This window comes from Pecten maximus, chromosome 3 (genome assembly GCF_902652985.1).
Source record: "Pecten maximus chromosome 3, xPecMax1.1, whole genome shotgun sequence".
Classification (NCBI taxonomy): Eukaryota; Metazoa; Mollusca; class Bivalvia; order Pectinida; family Pectinidae; genus Pecten; species Pecten maximus.
In genome coordinates this window covers 20,365,016-20,392,281 of record NC_047017.1, presented here as the reverse complement: position 1 = coordinate 20,392,281, position 27,266 = coordinate 20,365,016, and the positions used below count along the sequence as shown (strand labels likewise).

General features: G+C 34.5%; 1 protein-coding gene across 2 annotated transcripts; it reads right to left on the bottom strand.

Annotated features, from left to right (window-relative positions):
• On the bottom strand, positions 1–27,266 carry LOC117323520. Of its 2 annotated transcripts, XM_033878786.1 has the most exons (12): positions 27,202–27,266; positions 25,737–26,060; positions 13,931–14,068; positions 12,756–12,918; positions 11,949–12,080; positions 10,295–10,401; positions 8,189–8,291; positions 6,809–6,900; positions 5,208–5,260; positions 3,924–4,289; positions 1,686–1,730; positions 1–780 (listed from the first exon to the last, which is right to left on the bottom strand). In XM_033878786.1, the coding sequence occupies exons 2-7, from the start codon at positions 26,047–26,049 to the stop codon at positions 8,218–8,220; spliced, it is 927 nt and encodes a 308-aa protein (XP_033734677.1). In that variant the 5' UTR covers positions 26,050–26,060; positions 27,202–27,266; the 3' UTR covers positions 1–780; positions 1,686–1,730; positions 3,924–4,289; positions 5,208–5,260; positions 6,809–6,900; positions 8,189–8,217. The 2 variants fall into 2 exon arrangements, with proteins under 2 accessions (XP_033734677.1, XP_033734676.1); XM_033878785.1 differs by having other exon boundaries at positions 1,686–4,289.

Below are 27,266 nucleotides of genomic sequence, written 5' to 3'. Positions count from 1 at the left end.
TGTGATTCACTTTTATATTCACAATGCAACATTCATTGTATTAATTGAAAGGGCATTCCTTCGTTTGAATAAAGTTTAGGTGGTCAAAATTAAACTCACTGGAAGATATGTATTTATTTTGTTTCTTCAAAATAGTAAAAATTATAATCTTTACATTAGTAAGGCAGTTTTACTCTTAAAATAAACTAAAGTCTTAATTCGACCCGAAGTATCACTAATTACCGCAAAGACGAAATTTGTATACGTCGTTTACTTGTACATTTCGGCGAAAATTTCATTACATGTAGGCACAAACACTCATATGATCACCGTTCGGACATAGATTTCATCATTACAAATTGTGCATGTTTCTGATGTCCGAACGAAGGAATGTCCCTTTAATTAATTATAATTGATGTTTGAAGGTGTTGCCCGCTTTCAAACCTTTTGTACCACGAAAAATGTTCCAGTTTGTATTTACAATACCTATTGCAATAGATATATTTGTTTCCAAATTGTGGTGTCCGTATGTCCTGTTGAATATCGCTGTATTTTTTCCTGGTTGACGGATATCACACAGATATTTCACTAATATTTAATGTATTGTTATATACATGTCATGTGACATTTTGCAGCAAACAAATTGAATATGAAAAAGACGGAAATAAAATCAAATGAAGAGCGTTTTTTTTACGATTAAAAGTCATTATGAAGCGTGATCGCCTCCCACGGTCTCCACAGTATCCGATACACCGCTCGTTCCTCCTTCATCTTCCCCTTTCACTGGCTGATATCCTACAACTAAAACATACACCAGTTTGTTTATAGCCTCTTGTGTCGTGAACACCATACCGATGCATATATTGCATATTTTAATCATAGACAGTTCATACAGCGGCAAATGTGTTATTTCTTTTTATATAGTATATATATAACCAATCTATGAAGAAATATATACAGTAAGGATATCTCACAAAGATATATGTATACGCAATATACAAACCACGCAAATACGTGTACATCAAAAGTATATGTATATATATACTTCTACATTTATTAGGTCTTTAATAAGTTGACACGGATATGATGATTTATTACATTATTACAAGTGAAATATTGAAAATAATTGATTCTATAAAATTGATATTCCTTTTCTTGTGATTTGACCATTCAAAACGCTGCTTACAAACGACGATCGGGAAAATTAAACGCTTGCCCGGTAAATTTTGCTCTAAAAACAGAATATCTAACAGTTTCTTGGTATCACTGAAGACTCTGTTAGATATCCTCTATATATTGTATAGATCTTTTTTTAAATATTCTAATCATCAACGCCAATCCGAGTCTTTTTAAGTCTTTTTTTCCCCAAGTAATGTCATTGAGTCTAACCCATGACATCTCCGTAATTTAAATAGTGTCCATCTTAATGCCAGATCTTTGCGAAAGAAACTTGAAATTATAAATGCTGAGTTATCAGAAAATGATGAAATGATTGTTTAACTGTAACTTAAGTTGACTGATATAAAGCAAATAAGGGTTACAAGTGAAAAACAGACACATTACAATATTATGTGATATGCAAAAATATGGACCCTCCCAAGTGTGGATTAGCCTCAAGAATTTCCGGAAGTTTCCACTTTCCTGTATTTGTTTGAAGGTTGTTCCAAACCAGGGAAGCCTCAAATGAGAAATCGTCCTGTCCTTACCTGACTCTTTGTGAGGATCAGGCCTCCTTGCATTCCGCTTTTTTTCTTGAAAATATAAGATGAAAAGTTAAATTGATAGTAATCTTTATGATCATGCACATTTTAAAGAGAAATGTTCTTTCCATTTTTTCAAAAACTTATATTCTGTGTCATTTGGTCTCTGTACGTATAAAAACATACTTCCTCTGAATAAGGTTCATGTAAATTGTAAGTCAAATGATAGTTTACATGCTTATAAATCACTATTCTGTTGCGATTAAACAGAAGTAACCTGATCAATTGTTAGTATGTATCACGACCAACCATAAGTAGCTGTTGATATTTAATTTGATGTGTGTAGAATGCATTTAAAGCTCATGTGGACCGCGTATGTTGCACAAAATAACCATGCCGTTATGCTCGCCAATGTCTGTAATAGGTAATGGAGTATTTGTTTTAGCAGATCCATTCTCTTTTGACCTTGAAATGCTGTGAATAATATAAAAAGATACTCTTTTTAGACACTATAAAAAAACTCTAAACATAACTAGAAACCCGGCTTTAGGGAAAACAGTTCAATGCAGGGCTTGAGGTAAAATAAGCAGATTTCTGCAAAAAAAAAAAAAAAAAAAAACTCCATTGTTTAACCGTTAGTCTCGAAAACATTACTCTAACAGTGCTTAGATGTCTAAACAATATGGGTGTTTTTAGCAATTAAAATTCCTCCCTATATGCAATATTTGTGCAAACTAATTTTTAGCCGCCATTTGCATTTTAAGGCCAAAAGACAATCGATGTTTTTTGGGTTTTTTTTTTCATGGAATAAAATCCGGTAAAACAAATGCTCCACGATGTTATAGACACTAGTGAGCATAATAGCATTTGCAATATATCATATCCACATGAACTTTCTGCGTTCTCCTTAAACTTTCAGTTTACGCATGTTTTGCCGAAACTAACCGGTGGCTTTCCAAATTATCAACAGCAATGTCCATGTATATACATATTAACAATTGGTCAAGTTACTTCTGCTCCATTGCACTAGAATAATGATCTATACGCTTGTAAAAATATCACTGCATTTGCTATTTACATGACCCTTAAAATATGACATATAATCCCGGTAGAAAACCCCAGGGCACGTTGCGGTATCCATTCCAATTTCTTAATGCTTCAGTTGGTTGGGTCCCCAATAAATATTGACTAATTTTTTATCGGGAGGCTTTCATGTGATTATCCTTAAACCAAACCGTATTAATCATCCAATTCCTATTAAGCCTTAAGAGCTTGAAGATGTATATTTGAGTAACTAACAGTGTTGTCATATACATAGTTACACACCTATGTAACCTAATTTTGAGGAAAATGTCATTGACAAAAATGTTTCAAAGTGCAATAGTGAATAATCGCTCTAGGGGTCTGGATTTACAGAGGGGAGTCGGGAAGATAAAAAAAAGGAACTCAAACAGCAAATTATTATTATTATTATTATTTATCAATGTAATTTAATTGTTGTATTGATAAAATCTTCGTGGAGTAAACAAAAACAATAATGATAGATTATGTAAATGGTAGACTACTGTGATAAACATTGATTTAACGGTAGACACTGAACTCTCATTGAAGTAAAGGTACATCATGCATTTCGATCAAAACTTAATGTCCATACACGCAGGAACTGACGCGACAATTTCAAATTTTGATAATCACTCACAAAAAGGAGCCAGATTTCCCAGGCAGCCGTTGGTCACAACTGACGCCCATTGTATAAATTGCAATGTCGCCAAAAGAAATAACTATACCCCACCCCTTCTGTCTTTTAAAATTGTTTGGGCCCATTTTTCGCTACTTTGCGTTCTAAATTTCTGCACGTTTTGTTTATATCACCACTGATGAGTTCGTTAACATGTTGTGTCACGTCTATTTTTCAGGAAAACTTTCAACTGTGCAGACTTTTCATACATATCCTGATAGATAAACCAATATCTGAAATTTGATTTATCATTGTACCTCCTCTTCTATATTTTTAACAAATTGTTTGAGACCAGCTTCCTTTCTGGATTTCAATATTATTGGTCACAAGCATCAATGACGACTTAAGGGAGGACGAAACAGCTGTGTGGTGTCATTTTTATCACTGACGGAGTCCAGAAGGGCGAAACAGCTTTGTGATTCAGTTTTATATTCACCATGCCATCGTTGAACAATTTCTCTTTTAAATTAAAGCTGAAAAATGTTTTAGGTTATATTTAACCATACCTGTTGTAATAGATGTATTTGTTCTCGTCTGTAACTTTCCGGGTGGACGTATATCACAAGTTTTTCACACCGACATTTCACTCTTGTTTTAGCCTTTTATTACGTTTGCTGTATGTGCTCTCTGCATCCAAACATTGCCTTTATGTTGTATACATATCATGTAACATTTTGAAACAAACACATTAAATAAGAAAACCACGTAAATGAAATCAAATGAAGAGCATCTTGTTTTTTTTCTTTTCTTTTTTTTTCTTTTTCTGGCTGCTTTTTTCTTTCAATCGAACAAAGGGCATTCTAGTTTCCACCAGAAGCTCCCAAGTTAGTTGTTGCATCGTCCGTTTTATTTTCATCGTCATTGCTCGGTTGCTGATAAAAAAAAAGAATCAACATCAGTATATTTTAATAAACAAACATCCGGTAACTATAAGATAGGTTAAATACTACCAGGACACGTGTATAATATAACAAAGTAACACAAATGACGAAGGAAGACAATTTATGCCTCGGGCCTCAAACTCACGACCAACGGTACCTAATCACCATCCCAGAAATACCCGCAGTTTATACCACTGCGCCACGTCCTCTTTCTTAAGAAGAAAGCTTCCATGGCGCAGTGATGGTCGGCCCGATACCGTAACATGATCAGAGTGACTAATTGTCTATTAGTTGATATGAATATCTGGATCGCAATGCATATACATACATGGACGCAAATCATACATATATTACAAGTATTAACCCCAGTACAACTACGACAGGAAATTAAAATCTTTATCATTCGAATCAACAACACATAGTGCATATAATACATTGTGCTGATTATTAGATATATAACATAGCAACACAAATGACGAAGGAAGACAATTTTATGACTCGTGCCTTGAACGGCCCTCTCACTCACAATCTACGGAACCTAATCGCCTAGCCAGAAATACGCGCAGCCTATCCCACTGCGACACATTCACGTTCTTAAAAGGAACGTTTCAACGGCGCAGTAACTAAAGGAAATACATAATAACAGAACAAGATACAAGTTGGCTAGCCGAAGTGCAAAGTACAAAAAGCACATCATAAGCATGTAAAAAGAGAAAAGCGAAGCAAATAAAGGTTACAAGTGAAAAAAAAAACACAGTGCAATGTACTGTGACATAAAATTGAACAGGCAAAAATATGGACCCTCCCAGGTGTGGATCAGTCTCAACAATAGTTTTGCACTTTGATGTATTTGTTTAAAGGCTATTCCAAACCAGGCAAGCCTCAAACGAGAAATTATCATGTCCTTACTTGGCTCTCGAGTATGGTCTGCATTTCTTCATTCCCCGCAACCCGCTTTTTTTCTTGAAAATATAAATGAAAGTTTGTTTTATTAGTAATCTATCTGATCGTGCACATTTTCTTTTCACTATTTCAAAACTTACATTCTGTGTCTTTTAGTTTCTTTGCGTGTAAAAACATTATTTTCTGTGATTAAAAGATGAGATACAATCCCAGTAGATAAACCCCAGGACACATTGCGGAATCCATTCAAAATTAATGCTTTACATGCCAATGTAATAGTATACCAAAGAACGAGTTGGACACGATGTTGTAGAATACACTTCTTCCCCTTTTGTGTTTCAAAATTGCTGACTGCGATGGTGCTTTTCTACAAATTTCAGAAACGTTAGCAAAAAAATCGAAACAGATACCAAACATATTTTGTTTGACAAATTGATGATTTCAGTTGATTATCCCCGATAAACGTGGACTGATTTTTATGCCAGAGAATCTTTCATGCGATTATCCTTAAAATAATAATTATCCAGCATCTAATTCCTATTAAGCCTTAAGAGCTTGAGGATCTACATTGGAGTCACTAACAGTGCTGTCATCTTCATAGTTATACACATTCATTAATCTAATTCTGAGGAATATGTCATTCACAAAAATGTTGAAATAATAAGTGGACCTATAATCATTTTTGTTGAGAACACCCTTTCTGTTTAATGGGTTGTTCTGTTGCATTTCTCCAATAAATAATACGTCTACAAGGAATTTGTGATGTATCCCGGAAAAGTTTAGTATGAAAGATATGAAAGAATAGCATAACCTACGTGTTTTGATATATATTTTGCGATACGTGCGAATTTCGTGTGTTGGAAATCGTTATGTAATCATTATCGTTACGATAAAAAAAAGATTTTGGGGGCAAATTATCGTCAATAATTAATTACGATTATGACAGTGAAACCGAAAATGTAAATGTGTTAAAAAAAATCATTGAAGCCGTTTCTCTACAAACTGAATATATTTTTCATATGAATATCGTTAATCATCTGATTTTAAAAAGAACGATGTGACGCATTCCTGTTAACCTTCGACAAAATGTGTTCGATAGAAAAACAAGAACAAACCGTGCATTTACTTTTCACGTATCAGTATAACACCGAATTACGATATAACAACGAAACCGTACTTATTAGTTAAAATCGATAAAACAAGAACGAGATAGAAGACCAATACCTTTCTAACTTTCTTTCAAACCCTCCAGAAACTAATTGAACGTTGCAACTTATCAATAGTGTTGATCATTGATTTAACCGCATCACCACTGCGGCGTGTAGTATTATCGCCAGCTCGACCACTGATGGCAAAATAACAATATGTACTCTCATACGAATGACATATAGGAGTCATAATCTTCAACGAGGAATTGACGAAATCGTTCCGGCAAATTTACACAAAAAAAATCCTGGAGACCCATCCCTGATCACCACCAAAGGAGAAACAAACATCTCCTTCATTATCTTATTATATAAATATCCATTAGTCGTTCATAAGAAAACAAGGGCGGGAATAAGAACATATAACTGATTCATTTACAAAAGCTATTGCACGAAGTTTACCTTTTCCTTTTATAGTAATAAATTCCAACAGTAACAACAACGCCAACGCCGAATGATACAAGACAGGCTACAGCCATACCTCGTCTGAAAATCTGGAAGTAGATGTATATCGTAGGATGCAGACTTTATTTTAATTCAGACATGAAGTCTAGTGTATCACAATTTCTTTCATCATTTTGTTTCAATACCTTGATAATCTTAAACTGCAAGATAGAATTTATTGTTTGGGGGAATATATCAAACATCGATGACGTCATAAAAGACAATGACCAAAAGTACACATAAATACAAAATTGATGACGTCAAAATAAAAAGATACACAATTAGAAATTATGTAAAGGAAAACAACTGTTTTTACAATAACTACACAGAACTACATGAATTAAGACGTGGTTTTAATAGATTAATAAACATATTTTCTTTTGATTCCCTTTCTATAGCATCTGAGCTAGACATTTGGTATATAAGTAAAACATAAAACTCACTTTTAGAACATTGGTACATATGTTTACTAACCGTTAAAAATCTTAGATTGTCTGTTCTTATTTGCTGTCTATGTACTGTCTTACGTTTTCTAATTTCGTTGCCCGTCTGGCCAATGTAAAATTCTGAACAATTTTTGCAAATATACAATTCATATTTGCTTTGATTTGAAATTTTTGAACGTAAAATTGGAACATTCTATGATACTTTTACATGTACCACATCTAGGTCTACCACATTTAGATATACATGGAATCAAATTTTGAACGGCATAATAAACGTTTCAAATTTCTTGGTTGTCGCTTACAATTTGTGATTTTATTTCTATCTAAAACCTTTTTCATCTTGTCACTATTCTTAAGAAAACCCTCACAACTTCTAATGATCGGGAAAATATTAAAATTGTTTGGATTGTGTGTAAAAACAAAAGGTAAAATGTCTGTGTTCTTTTGGCTTGCGACATGGGAAGTAAAAGGTCCCTTTTCCTTAGCTTTCTTTATTCCATTCAAAATTATCTCAGTAGGGTAATGTTGATTTTTCAAAAACACAACTAAATCACAAAGTCGTTCCTCTAATCTGTTATTATCACCCACAGTAGGAACTAATCTAGATGTAAGGTTAAATGGTAGATTGAGGTTTGTATGTTTAGGATGACTAAAATAAAAAATTAAATGATTGTGCGAATCTGTTGGTTTACAATATAGATCAGTAGTAATAATCCTGTCTTTCAATTGTATTAAAACATCCAAACATGTCAATGTATTCTCACTTGACTCAAAAGTGTATTTGATATCTGGATGTAAACTGTTTAATTTGTTGTTATATATATATATATGAAATACTTGTCCAAAGGGGCGGTGACGTGAGATATGTTTATTTCAGAAACAGTGGTCGCACCAGTTATGTGTACGAAAGGCGAGGCCAGGTTAGGGACGTGATCCTAATTCTTGCATCGCTCTATTCTCTTCACCGTCGGTAGCTGGTGCAAGTGTATAACTGCCTACAAAATACGCCGGATAAAAATAATTGTTTATTATGTTGTGAATATCGTGTAAATATGTAACACTTCATTATTGTAAGTACATATATAAAGCACTTGAATTTTAAACAGTTCCAACACAAATACGTTTAGTCCCATATGATATAAAGTCTATACTCTATGAAAAAAGACTAAAGAATTTACAGTTTTATGTAATTATAAACAGCATGTTTAACTCACAAAGATTATACATAAGTTTGATTATTCACGGTGTAAAATATCACACACAAATATGTATACATAAAGACTTAAAATTCCTGCCGGTGTTCAACTATCAAAAAACATTTCCAACTTTCATTTCAAATTATATACTCTTCGGCTTCCATGTTCCAAAGTTCTCTGAATTGAATGTATAACTTCCAGATAACCACATGTGAGGGTGGCATAAGTGTCAAGTTTTGTCGCCATGACAAATCTGTTGATCTGATAATATTGTTTACCTTTGAACGAAGATATGTACCAAGTAACTTGATTAGACAAGAAAAGAAAGCTGTGATGTAACCCTATATTTTAAGCTTTAAAGCTATGAAAGCATAATATTCCTTTGGTATTTAAATCGAAAGTGGAGAAATTCTTGAAAGGATCCTCGATTACACCCTCACAATTAACAGTGTTTTATATATCAGTAGCAGAGTTTGGACGAGGGAAGGGGGGCATTTGCAATCGAGACACCGTTTTGACATATGTGGCTTGAGATCGTTCGTGTCAAAGACACAAAACAGTATATAACTTAAACTTGCCTTATATAGACCAACCCGTCTCAGGGCTGAAACAATATATAATCTTTAACATGCTTTATACAGACCAATCCATCCCAGGTCTGAAACAATATAGACTCTTCAGCATATATTAAACAAACCAACCCATCTCAGTTCTGAAACAATATATAATCTTTAACATGCTTTATACAGACCAATCCATCCCTTTATACAGACCAATCCATCCCAGGTCTGAAACAATATAGACTCTTCAGCATATTTTATACAAACCAACCCATCTCAGTTCTGAAACAATATATAATCTTTAACATGCTTTATACAGACCAATCCATCCCAGGTCTCAAACAATGTAGACTCTTCAGCATATTTTATACAAACCAACCCATCTCAGTTCTGAAACAATATATAATATTTAGCTTGTTTTATACTGACCAAAACATCCCAGGTCTCAAACAATATATTTTTTTAATCAATTAAGATATATAGTAGCGGCATTTAATTGCGTATCGGTAAAAATTTAATCACGAGAGGACTTTGATCAATACATGTTGTGTAAAGTAGTGAAATCGAACAACTTAATGTCGTTGTGAATGCCTACATGTTGCTAGTCCTAAGAAAGGAAATTGAACGTATGTTTTAATATTTTCAATTATATCAACTGTCATCAGGAGTGTTATAAACTTTCGGTACTTGGCCACAAGAGCAAATCGTGCATTTACCTTGCCAGTATCAACAGATTTCTAACTTCTAACTTAAAATCGATAAAAATACCAATTAAAACCAATACATTCTGATCTTTCCATCAAAACCCTTATGAATATCGTTGATCATTGATTTAGTCGCATCACTACTGCATCGTTAAATAGCATCGCCAGCTCGACCACTGATGACATTAACTCGTATACAAATGAAATATATAAGTCATGATCTTCAATGATAAATAAAAGAAATCGTTCACGCAAAATGACATCGGAAAAGTACACTGGAAAACAGACCTATCTTTGAACATCAAACAGAAAACCCGGACCATTGAAGCGTATTAAAACACCATCCCCTTCATTATCATATACAAATGTACCATTAATATGTAATAGCCATTCGTAATACAATATAACAAGTAAGTATGTGAATAAGAACAATAGCGGTAGTCATTCAAACAAGAAGTGTGGAGGAGTGAAGCAGGAAATTGAGTACATTTAATATTAGTGATTGATTTACAAAAGTTATTGCACCGACGAAGTTTACCTCTATCCCTTTTATTGAAATAAATGCCAGCACTAACACCAACACCAACGCAAATGCCGGCTATAAAGACTCCAATACAGATTCCAGCAATAGATCCTCCTGAAAGTCTGGAAATAAATGTATAGTGTAGGATGCAGACTTTCTTTTCATTTAAACGTAAAGTTCATTGTAGCACAATTTGTTTTATCATTGGTGGAAGTACATTTTTTTCAATATTTTAGTAATTGTATTTGTAGTCGATTTCTTGTGGGAAGAGGTCATACAGCTTACAAGCTTTTGTTAAATAGATGATATGTAATGTACGAATATTTCGACTTCTCTTGATCCTTAGATTAATATCACATTATTATCATTACAAACGGCGAATAAAAGCGACAAAAAAGTTGTATATGATAACATTAAAGATAATTATACGTCACGTTTAACAGGTAGACAAGCTGCATTCCTCCATAGATGGAAGTTATTTCTAATTACAAATTTGACAGGGTGACAGATAAATACAATGTCGCCAGCCCATTAGGAAATATTTAACTGACACCCAAATTGTATTCATATCGACTGTATACTACCATTTGGCAACAGATCAATACTTATATTTACATTCATAAATACTTTTTTATTTACTGGAGGTTATAACGCGTTTAATTTTGCCGCTTACCCTATCACGACGTCATCAGGTTCAAATACCGGGGAACAGCCAAATTTCCAGAAGGAATAATATAGTTCCTCGTGTCGTTATTAATAGCAAACACAGAAAATAGCTTCTGCACAAATTTGGCTGTCATTTATATTTCATATACGAGTGTAGATATCGTCAAATTGTTCAAAACTGCATAAAATTTCTGATTGTTCAAAATCTACGGTTATCATTAAGAAGTGATCTGGCGTCGAATGGATATTGCATAGGACAGACTCGATTCCTCGGAAACACGTAATACGTTTCTATCAATTGGATTTACGTTATTTTATGAAGAATATCAGCTCTTAAATTCTAAATGAAAGACGTCTTGACAATAGGTGAAAACGATTCCAGGGACACTTCGTTCGAATCAGTGTCGCTAGGTCCCAACTTAGCAGACGATGTTCAACTTCACAGGGGCTCGATTTTGAGTTTTGAGCTCGAGTAAGGTGGGCCTTTAACATCAGCCCCTGAGAGAGTGACGATATTGACAATTTGATTTATTTCGTATAGATCAAGAATAGCGCTTATAATAGTTTTGTGTTGACTACATTTTTTATTATAAAAAATTCTGATATAACTTCGAAAGCTCTCTACGCCAAGAGTAATTGGTGGCCATTGTTCTAATCTATAACACCCGGAGCTGTATTCCTACAGTGACCGAATTACTGTTAATTATAGTACAGTGTATACAGTGTCATTAATACAACTTGGTTTACTACCAACATACAGGCAAATGCAACACAGAATGTAAATGCATTCATTCAATATGGCTATTGCGGAATAGACTCCTGTTTTGATGACATGCATGTTCAGAATTTTGGAAAGCCCACAACTTCACGAAGTACATGTTCCTAACAACTGCTTAAATTCCTATGAAACTATATCAAATAGTGTCTGTACAGCCTTGTCAAGTAATTTACATTACACTTATCAAATAACACGTACTGTCTAGCAAAAACATTAAAATATTACCCGCGATATTTTTTAATACAGGCAGGCGGCACTATTTTCTGCAATGATGCTGTCGTGAAGGTTACTGATGCCTGTGTTGAAGTTGCTTTCGTTGGTGTCGGCATCGACGGGGTTTTCGCTGCGGTTGGTAGTCTAAAACAAAACGGATTTATTGTAAATGGTGATGGTTTTTAATTTTTCATCATTGATTAACGCCCTACTAACTTATTCCTATTTACGATTTTATGATCAGAGTTTGATGCCATACCACAAAAAAAAAAAAAAAAAATGATAGACGTTCATAGGTAACTACTTCTGACTGATAAGGTTTCCTCAAATCTACAGATACACTTGTTTTAGGTTACCAATCACAAATTGTGGTTAGTTCCGCTCTACCTTCTAAATATATCCTCTATCTTCAAGAAAAAATCTTCATGAAGGTTGATGAGTTTAGATGGGTGCAAATCTACAGAAAAATAACATTCAAACCCCATAAAAAATCCACATAATCTATCATTATATCAGACATACAATATATAATACTAGTATATTATATCAACATTGCTTAAATGACAACTTGGCTAATCATGCACCTTCCTTCTGAAAATTTTGCCATTTTCACTTCAATCCTAGAAAAAGATGCTTCGGAAGATAAGACTAGAACCACACCAAACCGATGTCTTTGATGTATAATTTTCGATGATGCATAAACTGTACGTCCTTCAATTTACCTTTAATGGGAAAGCTTAAACCAATCTTCTAAACTGAATAGACATAATTACTCCCTTTGCCAAACTATATTGACCTACCTAAGCTTTAGAGTCATACCTGTCACAGCCACAGTTAATATTTAACACGGGTGCCGAGACCGAAGAACAATGTCCTACTTTACAATTACAAGGATCATGACCACAGAAGTTTCGTGTAAGATCACACTTGCAGAAGGTACGATGTTCACCGCAAAAGTTCGGATATCGACTCAGGGTGGCCTCTGAAATTAATTATAGACGCAGAAATATATTAGATAAATTTTCAAAATAATTTGATTCATGTTGAACATCCAAATGTAATTTTCTGATACAACTGTAAATGTTTCCGATACATCTATCGAAAAATATTGGACGGAACTTAATGGAACTTGTTGATCATGGTTAGGGAGTGTACAACTCCTCATTTATTTTCCAATCGATCAACAAAGATGGCCGCCACAGCTTATGATTGGCTGAAAATTTTGAAAAACTAATTCGCTTTTAACCGTTTTACTATTAAATTGAGTTAAATGAAATGGTGCTCTTTAATGCAGTACCAAAAAACATATCGACACAATAAACAAAAAAGACCGCCGATCACTTCTGATCGGTCGAAATTATGATATCTCTGATGCTGATGTAACTTGATATGTAGATGTTGCAAGGCACTTCAAAAACAAAGGCAGCGTTTATTTTTGGAAAAAGCAAAAAGGCCGCCATTCCCTGACCGTTGATTGGTCGGAATTTAAATATTGCTTGATTTCGATGAAAATTGGTATATAAGGGTATTTGGGGACTGCGAATTCAATTTATGGGTTTCGTTGCCACAGAAACCACACAGAGGCTTTTGCTTGGTCAACATAGATATTGTTGGATATTGTTCGATTACGATGGAGATTGGTATAAAGGATACAACTTGGGTGTGCTGAAAACTGATATCAACATGAGCCGTTTGGGGAACATTTGTGTAATGAATTACAATTAGTACGTATTAATCTTTGGTTTCTGATTAGCTGAAAATGTTCACTCTCAATTTGTAATGAAAAGTGCTAATAGTTTCATCTTCTTTACCATAATTTCTATGCTTCTTTTGATAGTTCTATAATAAGGTAAATACCTGAAGATGTTGAATGAGAAAAAGGTCTTAAGTGTTAATAAAATAACAAAACACCGGTAGTGAAATATAACGCATAGGCGATTTAGTTGGTATAACATTTCATTTTGCATCTAATTATCTGATATACATGTTTATACCTGGATAACAAGGAGGGACTGTCACACACTCGTGATTGTGCTGCATCGACGACGTTTTGTCCAGCAGAAATGTGCCAGCAGCACATGGAACACACGTGTCGTTTCCGCCATTTTCGTCACACGATCTTACGAAATGATCTGAAAAACAAAACACAAACGCATTTTTTCAGATTAAAGAATATGAAGAAATTGTAATACAATCTTATTTTTTGTAGTTGTGTTTGTACATACTGAATGTTCCAGGTGGATTTATTCTGGCTAATAATGATTTACAGAATAGTCATTATATCAAGAAAAGCAGTTGCACAATATGTATAAATATGTATTTAGATACTGAATTTTGAATTCAATTTCGGAAAACGTGTTCGATGTTCGCATCCAGCCTAATCATTAATACTTTGATCATTTAAACTTGACACATATATATTTACATATTTAACGTCATTCATTGGTATAATGTTTGAAATCAGATATCAACCTCGCCGCAGTATTTCTGCTAGCTTAGAGAACGCCTAATCACAACGTTAACACAAAATTCTGTTACATATATTGTACTGGACGAAATTTGTTTCGTCGACAAATGTCAAATGTGAATCGAATTTGTAAACCTTGTACCGTCAAACAGATGATCGAACAGGCCACTTATCTGACGCACTTTGTGCGGGATTCTTTTAAACTTCCACTTCAAGTCACACGAGGTGCTGAAAGTAAATAACTAGCCCAGGAGATTGATTAGGTAATCAGTAAATAAGTATATTAGATGTCTGATATTGAGGCATTCTATGCATCAATTCTGCTTGTAGGTTTTTTCTTTTGGAATTTCATTGCCCTGAATATTATGATATGTGAAGAAATGGTTTCAGTGGAATGGATTCCTACGGCTTAGAGAGGAGATTTTCGTGCATTGCACACTTTCAACAATGTTTAACTATCATAATTTGGTTCGGTTATCACCAACTTGGCCACTATTCACAGAGTCAATTTCTTAGTACACTTGTTCAACTTTGTGTGATCAGGTGAATTTGAACTGAGTTGACTTTGCAAAAAAAATGTTGTCGGCAGCCCAATCCAAGTGTTATTCAGCCGTGTCCACAAAACGTCAGAAAAGAAACAGTAGTAAAAATAAAAAAGGGCTATTCCTGCATTTGTTCACATGCGTCTGCTTCTGTAGTATTAATAGAAAAATATAAATACCCTACTCCTACTATGTCAACAAGATGTAACACTCGATGATCTACGATGCATCAACTATGGAACGGAAGTAGACTTGATTGGACGACAATTAGAGTTAGTTTTGTGTATAAAGTTGTTGACCAATCAGATTGCCTCCCTGCATACCACTCTAAAATATACAGACTACTTCTGTTCTACAGTCGATGCATCGTCGGCTATCGCAATCGCTTTTGATCCATTTTCTCATATCAACATCATCTTCACATGACAAAAGAATAATATTTGTTAATATTTAAGGATTCTAAACCAAGGTTCATTACTGAAATTTATGTTCATTTCATATTGCAATCGGATTGAACTTAACTTCAAAGTGAATCGAAGCTCACCCCCACAACGATTTAACCCATAATGACTAAATGTATCACATTCTTCACCCATACAGACAAAGGATGTTACAGAGATACCACACAAGGACTATATATACCAAATTATTTACCCAAACAAAGGATATTACAGAGATACCACACAAGGACTAAATATACCACATTATCTACCCATACAGACAAAGGATATTACAGGGATAACACACGGGGACTAAATATACCACATTATCTACCCATACAGACAAAGGATATTACAGGGATACCACACAAGGACTAAATATACCACATTATTTACCCATATAGACAAAGGATATTACAGGGATACCACACAAAGACTAAATATACTACATTATCTACTCATACAGACAAACAATATTACAGAGAAAACACACAAGGACTAAATATACCACATTATCTACCCATACAGACAAAGGATATTATAGGGATACCACATAGGGACTAAATATACCACATTATCTACCCATACAGACAAAGGATATTATAGGGATACCACAGAATGACTAAATATACCACATTTACAGGGATACCACAGAAGGACTAAATATACCACATTATCTACCCAAACAGATAAAGGATATTACAGAGATACCACACAAAGACTAAATATACCACATCATCTACCCAAACAGATAAAGGATATTACAGAGATACCACACAAGGACTAAATATACCACATTATCTACCCATACAGACAAAGGATATTATAGGGATATCACACAAGGACTAAATATACCACATTATCTACCCATATAGACAAAGGATATTACAGGGATACCACACGAGGACTAAATATACCACATTATATAACCATACAGACAAAGGATATTACAGAGATACCACACAAGGACTAAACATACCACATTATCTACCCATACAGACAAAGGATATTACAGGGATACCACACAAAGACTAAATATACCCCATTATATACCCATACAGACAAAGGATATTACAGAGAAAACACACAAGGACTAAATATACCACATTATCTACCCAAACAGATAAAGGATATTACAGAGATACCACACAAAGACTAAATATACCACATCATCTACCCAAACAGATAAAGGATATTACAGAGATACCACACAAGAACTAAATATACCACATTATCTACCCATACAGACAAAGGATATTATAGGGATATCACACAAGGACTAAATATACCACATTATCTACCCATATAGACAAAGGATATTACAGGGATACCACACGAGGACTAAATATACCACATTATATAACCATACAGACAAAGGATATTACAGAGATACCACACAAGGACTAAACATACCACATTATCTACCCATACAGACAAAGGATATTACAGGGATACCACACAAAGACTAAATATACCCCATTATATACCCATACAGACAAAGGATATTACAGAGAAAACACACAAGGACTAAATATACCACATTATCTACCCATACAGACAAAGGATATTACAGGGATACCACACAAGGACTAAATATACCACATTATCTACCCATACAGACAAAGGATATTACAGGGATACCACACAAGGACTAAATATACCACATTATTTACCCATATAGACAAAGGATATTACAGGGATACCACACAAAGACTAAATATACTACATTATCTACTCATACAGACAAACGATATTACAGAGAAAACACACAAGGATTAAATATACCACATTATCTACCCATACAGACAAAGGATATTATAGGGATACCACATAGGGACTAAATATACCACATTATCTACCGATACAGACAAAGGATATTATAGGGATACCACAGAAGGACTAAATATACCACATTTACAGGGATACCACAGAAGGATTAAATATACCACATTATCTACCCAAACAGATAAAGGATATTACAGAGATACCACACAAAGACTAAATATACCACATCATCTACCCAAACAGATAAAGGATATTACAGAGATACCACACAAGGACTAAATATACCACATTATCTACCCATACAGACAAAAGATATTATAGGGATATCACACAAGGACTAAATATACCACATTATCTACCCATATAGACAAAGGATATTACAGGGATATCACACGAGGACTAAATATACCACATTATCTAACCATACAGACAAAGGATATTACAGAGATACCACACAAAGACTAAATATACCACATTATCTACCCAAACAGATAAAGGATATTACAGGGATAACACAAAAGGACTAAATATACCACATTATCTACCCATACAGACAAAGGGTATTACAGAGATACCACACAAAGACTAAATATACCACATTATCTACCCATACAGACAAAGGATATTACAGGGATACCACACAAAGACTAAATATACCACATTATCTACCTATACAGACAAAGGATATTACAGAGATACCACACAAAGACTAAATATACCACATTATCTACCCATACAGACAAAGGGTATTACAGAGATACCACACAAAGACTAAATATACCACATTGTCTACCCATACAGACAAAGGATATTACAGGGATAACACAAAAGGACTAAATATACCACATTATCTACCCATACAGACAAAGGGTATTACAGGGATACCAAACAAGGAGTAAATATACCACATTATCTACCCATACAAAGGATATTACAGGGATAACACACGGGGACTAAATATACCACATTATCTACCCATATAGACAAAGGATATTACAGGGATAACACACAAGGACTAAATATACCACATTATCTACCCATATAGACAAAGGATATTACAGGGATAACACACGGGGACTAAATATATCACATTATCTACCCATACAGACAAAGGATATTACAGGGATACCACACAAGGACTAAATATACCACATTATCTACCCATACAGACAAAGGATATTACAGGGATAACACACGGGGACTAAATATATCACATTATCTACCCATACAGACAATGGGTATTACAGGGATACCACACAAGGACTAAATATACCACATTTACAGGGATACCACAGAATGACTAAATATACCACATTTACAGGGATACCACAGAAGGACTAAATATACCACATAATCTACCCATACAGACAAAGGATATTACAGGGATACCACACAAAGACTAAATATACCACATCATCTACCCAAACAGATAAAGGATATTACAGGGATAACACACAAGGACTAAATATACCACATTATCTACCCATACAGACAAAGGGTATTACAGGGATACCATAAAAGGACTAAATATACCACATTATCTACCCATACAGACAAAGGATATTACAGGGATACCACACAGGGACTAAATATACCACATTATCTACCCATAAAGACAAAGGATATTACAGGGATACCACACAAGGACTAAATATACCACATTATCTACCCATACAGACAAAGGATATTACAGGGATACCACACAAGGACTAAATATATCACATTATCTACCCATACAAAGGATATTACAGGGATACCACACAAAGACTAAATATACCACATAATCTACCCATACAGACAAAGGATATTACAGGGATACCACAAAATGACTAAATATACCACATTTACAGGGATACCAAACAAGGACTAAATATACTACATAATCTACCCATAGAGACAAAGGATATTACAGGGATACCACAGAAGGACTAACTATACCACATTATCTACCCATACAGACAAATGATATTACAGGGATAACACACAAGGACTAGATATACCACATTATCTACCCATACAGACAAAGGATATTACAGGGATACCACACCAGGACTAAATATACCACATTTACAGGGATACCACACAAGGACTAAATATACTATATAATCTACCCATACAGACAAAGGATATTAAAGGGATACCACAGAAGGACTAAATATACCACATTATCTACCCAAATAGACAAAGGGTATTACAGAGATAACACAAAAGGACTTAATATACCACATTTACAGGGATACCACACAAGGACTAAATATACTACATAATCTACCCATACAGACAAAGGATATTACAGGGATACCACAGAAGGACTAAATATACCACATTATCTACCCATACAGACAAAGGATATTACAGGGATACCACACAAGGACTAAATATACTACATAATCTACCCATACAGACAAAGGATATTACAGGGATACCACACAAGGACTAAATATACCACATTTACAGGGATACCACAGAATGACTAAATATACTACATAATCTACCAATACAAAGGATATTACAGGGATACAACAGAAGGACTAAATATACTACATTATCTACCCATACAGACATAGGATATTACAGGGATACCACACCAGGACTAAATATACCACATTATCTACCCATACAGACAAAGGGTATTACAGAGATAACACAAAACGACTAAATATACCACATTATCTACCCATACAGACAAAGGATATTACAGGGATACCACACAAGGACTAAATATACCACATTTACAGGGATACCACAGAATGACTAAATATACTACATAATCTACCAATACAAAGGATATTACAGGGATACAACAGAAGGACTAAATATACTACATTATCTACCCATACAGACAAAGGATATTACAGGGATACCACACCAGGACTAAATATACCACATAATCTACCCATACAGACAAAGTATATTACAGGGATACCACACCAGGACTAAATATACCACATTTACAGGGATACCACACAAGGACTAAATATACTATATAATCTACCCATACAGACAAAGGATATTAAAGGGATACCACAGAAGGACTAAATATACCACATTATCTACCCAAATAGACAAAGGGTATTACAGAGATAACACAAAAGGACTTAATATACCACATTTACAGGGATACCACACAAGGACTAAATATACTACATAATCTACCCATACAGACAAAGGATATTACAGGGATACCACAGAAGGACTAAATATACCACATTATCTACCCATACAGACAAAGGATATTACAGGGATACCACACAAGGACTAAATATACTACATAATCTACCCATACAGACAAAGGATATTACAGGGATACCACACAAGGACTAAATATACCACATTTACAGGGATACCACAGAATGACTAAATATACTACATAATCTACCAATACAAAGGATATTACAGGGATACAACAGAAGGACTAAATATACTACATTATCTACCCATACAGACATAGGATATTACAGGGATACCACACCAGGACTAAATATACCACATTATCTACCCATACAGACAAAAGATATTATAGGGATATCACACAAGGACTAAATATACCACATTATCTACCCATATAGACAAAAGATATTATAGGGATATCACACAAGGACTAAATATACCACATTATCTACCCATATAGACAAAAGATATTATAGGGATACCACACAAGGAGTAAATATACCGCATTATCTACCCATACAAAGGATATTACAGGGATAACACACGGGGACTAAATATACCACATTATCTAACCATACAGACAAAGGATATTACAGAGATACCACACAAGGACTAAATATACCACATTATCTACCCATTCAGACAAAGGATATTACAGGGATAACACACGGGGACTAAATATATCACATTATCTAACCATACAGACAAAGGATATTACAGAGATACCACACAATGACTAAATATACCACATTATCTACCCATTCAGACAAAGGATATTACAGGGATAACACACGGGGACTAAATATATCACATTATCTACCCATACAGACAATGGGTATTACAGGGATACCACACAGGGACTAAATATACCACATTATCTACCCATACAGACAAAGGGTATTACAGGGATACCAAACAAGGAGTAAATATACCGCATTATCTACCCATACAAAGGATATTACAGGGATAACACACGGGGACTAAATATACCACATTATCTACCCATACAGACAAAGGATATTACAGGGATAACACACAAGGACTAAATATACCACATTATCTACCCATACAGACAAAGGGTATTACAGAGATAACACACGGGGACTAAATATATCACATTGTCTACCCATTCAGACAAAGGATATTACAGGGATAACACACGGGGACTAAATATATCACATTATCTACCCATACAGACAAAGGATATTACAGGGATAACACACAAGGACTAAATATACCACATTGTCTACCCATTCAGACAAAGGATATTACAGGGATAACACACGGGGACTAAATATATCACATTATCTACCCATACAGACAATGGGTATTACAGGGATACCACACAAGGACTAAATATACCACATTTACAGGGATACCACAGAATGACTAAATATACCACATTTACAGGGATACCACAGAAGGACTAAATATACCACATAATCTACCCATACAGACAAAGGATATTACAGGGATACCACACAAAGACTAAATATACCACATCATCTACCCAAACAGATAAAGGATATTACAGGGATAACACACAAGGACTAAATATACCACATTATCTACCCATACAGACAAAGGGTATTACAGGGATACCATAGAAGGACTAAATATACCACATTATCTACCCATACAGACAAAGGATATTACAGGGATACCACACAGGGACTAAATATACCACATTATCTACCCATAAAGACAAAGGATATTACAGGGATACCACACAGGGACTAAATATACCACATTATCTACCCATAAAGACAAAGGATATTACAGGGATACCACACAAGGACTAAATATATCACATTATCTACCCATACAAAGGATATTACAGGGATACCACACAAAGACTAAATATACCACATAATCTACCCATACAGACAAAGGATATTACAGGGATACCACAAAATGACTAAATATACCACATTTACAGGGATACCAAACAAGGACTAAATATACTACATAATCTACCCATAGAGACAAAGGATATTACAGGGATACCACAGAAGGACTAACTATACCACATTATCTACCCATACAGACAAATGATATTACAGGGATAACACACAAGGACTAGATATACCACATTATCTACCCATACAGACAAAGGATATTACAGGGATACCACACCAGGGCTAAATATACCACATAATCTACCCATACAGACAAAGTATATTACAGGGATACCACACCAGGACTAAATATACCACATTTACAGGGATACCACACAAGGACTAAATATACTATATAATCTACCCATACAGACAAAGGATATTAAAGGGATACCACAGAAGGACTAAATATACCACATTATCTACCCAAATAGACAAAGGGTATTACAGAGATAACACAAAAGGACTTAATATACCACATTTACAGGGATACCACACAAGGACTAAATATACTACATAATCTACCCATACAGACAAAGGATATTACAGGGATACCACAGAAGGACTAAATATACCACATTATCTACCCATACAGACAAAGGATATTACAGGGATACCACACAAGGACTAAATATACTACATAATCTACCCATACAGACAAAGGATATTACAGGGATACCACACAAGGACTAAATATACCACATTTACAGGGATACCACAGAATGACTAAATATACCACATTTACAGGGATACCACAGAAGGACTAAATATACCACATAATCTACCCATACAGACAAAGGATATTACAGGGATACCACACAAAGACTAAATATACCACATCATCTACCCAAACAGATAAAGGATATTACAGGGATAACACACAAGGACTAAATATACCACATTATCTACCCATACAGACAAAGGGTATTACAGGGATACCATAGAAGGACTAAATATACCACATTATCTACCCATACAGACAAAGGATATTACAGGGATACCACACAGGGACTAAATATACCACATTATCTACCCATAAAGACAAAGGATATTACAGGGATACCACACAGGGACTAAATATACCACATTATCTACCCATAAAGACAAAGGATATTACAGGGATACCACACAAGGACTAAATATATCACATTATCTACCCATACAAAGGATATTACAGGGATACCACACAAAGACTAAATATACCACATAATCTACCCATACAGACAAAGGATATTACAGGGATACCACAAAATGACTAAATATACCACATTTACAGGGATACCAAACAAGGACTAAATATACTACATAATCTACCCATAGAGACAAAGGATATTACAGGGATACCACAGAAGGACTAACTATACCACATTATCTACCCATACAGACAAATGATATTACAGGGATAACACACAAGGACTAGATATACCACATTATCTACCCATACAGACAAAGGATATTACAGGGATACCACACCAGGGCTAAATATACCACATAATCTACCCATACAGACAAAGTATATTACAGGGATACCACACCAGGACTAAATATACCACATTTACAGGGATACCACACAAGGACTAAATATACTATATAATCTACCCATACAGACAAAGGATATTAAAGGGATACCACAGAAGGACTAAATATACCACATTATCTACCCAAATAGACAAAGGGTATTACAGAGATAACACAAAAGGACTTAATATACCACATTTACAGGGATACCACACAAGGACTAAATATACTACATAATCTACCCATACAGACAAAGGATATTACAGGGATACCACAGAAGGACTAAATATACCACATTATCTACCCATACAGACAAAGGATATTACAGGGATACCACACAAGGACTAAATATACTACATAATCTACCCATACAGACAAAGGATATTACAGGGATACCACACAAGGACTAAATATACCACATTTACAGGGATACCACAGAATGACTAAATATACTACATAATCTACCAATACAAAGGATATTACAGGGATACAACAGAAGGACTAAATATACTACATTATCTACCCATACAGACAAAGGATATTACAGGGATACCACACCAGGACTAAATATACCACATTATCTACCCATACAGACAAAGGGTATTACAGAGATACCACACAAGGACTAAATATACCACATTATCTACCCATACAGACATAGGATATTACAGAGATAACACAAAACGACTAAATATACCACATTATCTACCCATACAGACAAAGGATATTACAGGGATACCACACAAGGACTAAATATACCACATTTACAGGGATACCACAGAATGACTAAATATACTACATAATCTACCAATACAAAGGATATTACAGGGATACAACAGAAGGACTAAATATACTACATTATCTACCCATACAGACATAGGATATTACAGGGATACCACACCAGGACTAAATATACTACATTATCTACCCATACAGACATAGGATATTACAGGGATACCACACAAGGACTAAATATACCACATTATCTACCCATACAGACAAAGGGTATTACAGAGATAACACAAAACGACTAAATATACCACATTATCTACCCATACAGACAAAGGATATTACAGGGATACCACACAAGGACTAAATATACCACATTTACAGGGATACCACAGAATGACTAAATATACCACATAATCTACCCATACAAAGGATATTACAGGGATACCACAGAAGGACTAAATATACTACATTATCTACCCATACAGACAAAGGATATTACACGGATACCACACCAGGACTAAATATACCACATTATCTACCCATACAGACAAAGGGTATTACAGAGATAACACAAAAGGACTTAATATACCACATTTATAGGGATACCACACAAGGACTAAATATACCACACTATCTACCCATACAGACAAAGGATATTACAGGGATACCACAGAAGGACTAAATATACCACATTTTCTACCCAAACAGACAAAGGATATTACAGAGATAACACAAAAGGACTTAATATACCATATTCAATTATGAATTGTTTAATTAGATTAAGGCACCAAAGCATCATCACCTAAGGTCAGATGAGCCACAGCGTTGATAACATAAATGGATCTCCATATCTAGTCATTTTAAAGAATATCAGTGGAGTATATATTTTCTGTACGAACTGAATTGTTCAAAGTTCAAAGTTCAAGCTGTCACATATTCTATGATTCTGTCACATATACTAAGATTCTGTCACATATACTATGATTCTGTCACATATACTATGATTCTGTCACATATTCTAGGATTCTGTCACATATTCTAGGATTCTGTCACATATACTATGATTCTGTCACAGGGGCCTGAACGAAGGCCTCCCCAACCCTGGTAACATCCTATCAACTATGCATGAGTTTATATAGATACTTATTATATACATACATACACATATATAGTACATATATATCTACTGCAGAGGCGGAGTTAAAAAATATTTGTACTCTAATGATAAAATGTAAGGTAGATTTTACTTATGGTACAGCTGATTTTCCGGCAGGTCTTGTCCCCCCTCGTGATGTGAGTAGAGTTTTCAATCCCACTGTTTCCACTGTATCCAAGCAGGTGACTCATTGCGTTTGAGATAGGTAGGCGATATGCTGAACGTTGTTTTCTCTTCTGAACAGTTTCGTGCTTTTGGTTGTCAAAATTTGTGACAAACCCCTGTTTTGGTTTTCTCTGACGAATGAGTACACTCGCGGCTGTTGTTGTTTCGGTAACCCAGAAAGCGAGCGTGACTTTTAACAGAAATATAAGCAGTAGTGATACCGTAATGTGTCGATACATTTTTCGTATGTCTGTAAATAGATAAATAGAATTCATCATTTTCATCATTATCAAATTGAAGCCTTGAAATCCATTTTTGAGAAAGTTTCTGTAATATACATATGTAACCCAATTATAAATTCATTGATATATAATATCAATATAGAATAGGTATGGTGACATCACCACTATACTGACGTCAACTATATGTATTTATTTACCACATATACATGCATACGTTACGTAAGCAATTTTCTCCATAAATCTATTTCAGACTCAATAACGTTAATATCACCTGTTGAAGCATCGGTTTTGGAAAAAAAATCCTTTATTATAAACATAAGTGTATAGTTTATTTTATGAATTCTTGTCGACGATGGGACATTTTTATGAGATGAAAGGAAATCGAATAGAAAAAATGCGACCCGGAAATAGTTTTGCTGAAGAGAGTATAGGTTGAGATGATCAAGTGGAATTTATCTAGATGATTATCACCGCCGCTTCATAGCATACTATATCAGTTAATACTATGAATAATAGGAAGCAACTACCAGGTTAATTTCTGAATGATGTATCCAGTATATCATATTAAGGAAAGTTTAATGTCTGTGAACTATTAGTAAACTGTACATTCCAAAATGAATCGGAGTTCTCTCCCTTATCTAAATATTTGATACTTGCTGCAGAATTATTCAAATCGCTGTAATAATTTGGAGATGGCAAGCATAAGCCTAATCTGGTGGTCAATCCATTTGACAAAAAAAAGTAAAATCAATAAAATGTGTTGAAAAAGTAAACTATGCTTCAGATCACTAGTCAAGGTGGGGCATATAAACCGGTTTTGTATATTCTACTTCAAAAACGAAAGTGACTTGACTATCGTCACAATATATTATTCAAACAATAAGGCAGTTTATGTAACTGAATCAACAAAATGAGACAATGTTTAAACACAACAATTTAACGAATGACCGTAGTTTTTACGGTTCTAACCACCCTGTACATAACATGCGTTAGAGACACCATGATGTCAATATGACAAGTTAATGATATATTGCTTACAGACATTAACCTGAAATCGATATCCCATTATCAGTGTTCCATTTATAACAATTAATTTGCAATACAATGACGCATTAGCTTAGTATTTATACGTAAATCATAAGTACTTACGTTAACTGTATGCATGTATACCAAGGCACATTGTATACCACTTAAAACATCCGGGTATAAGTATG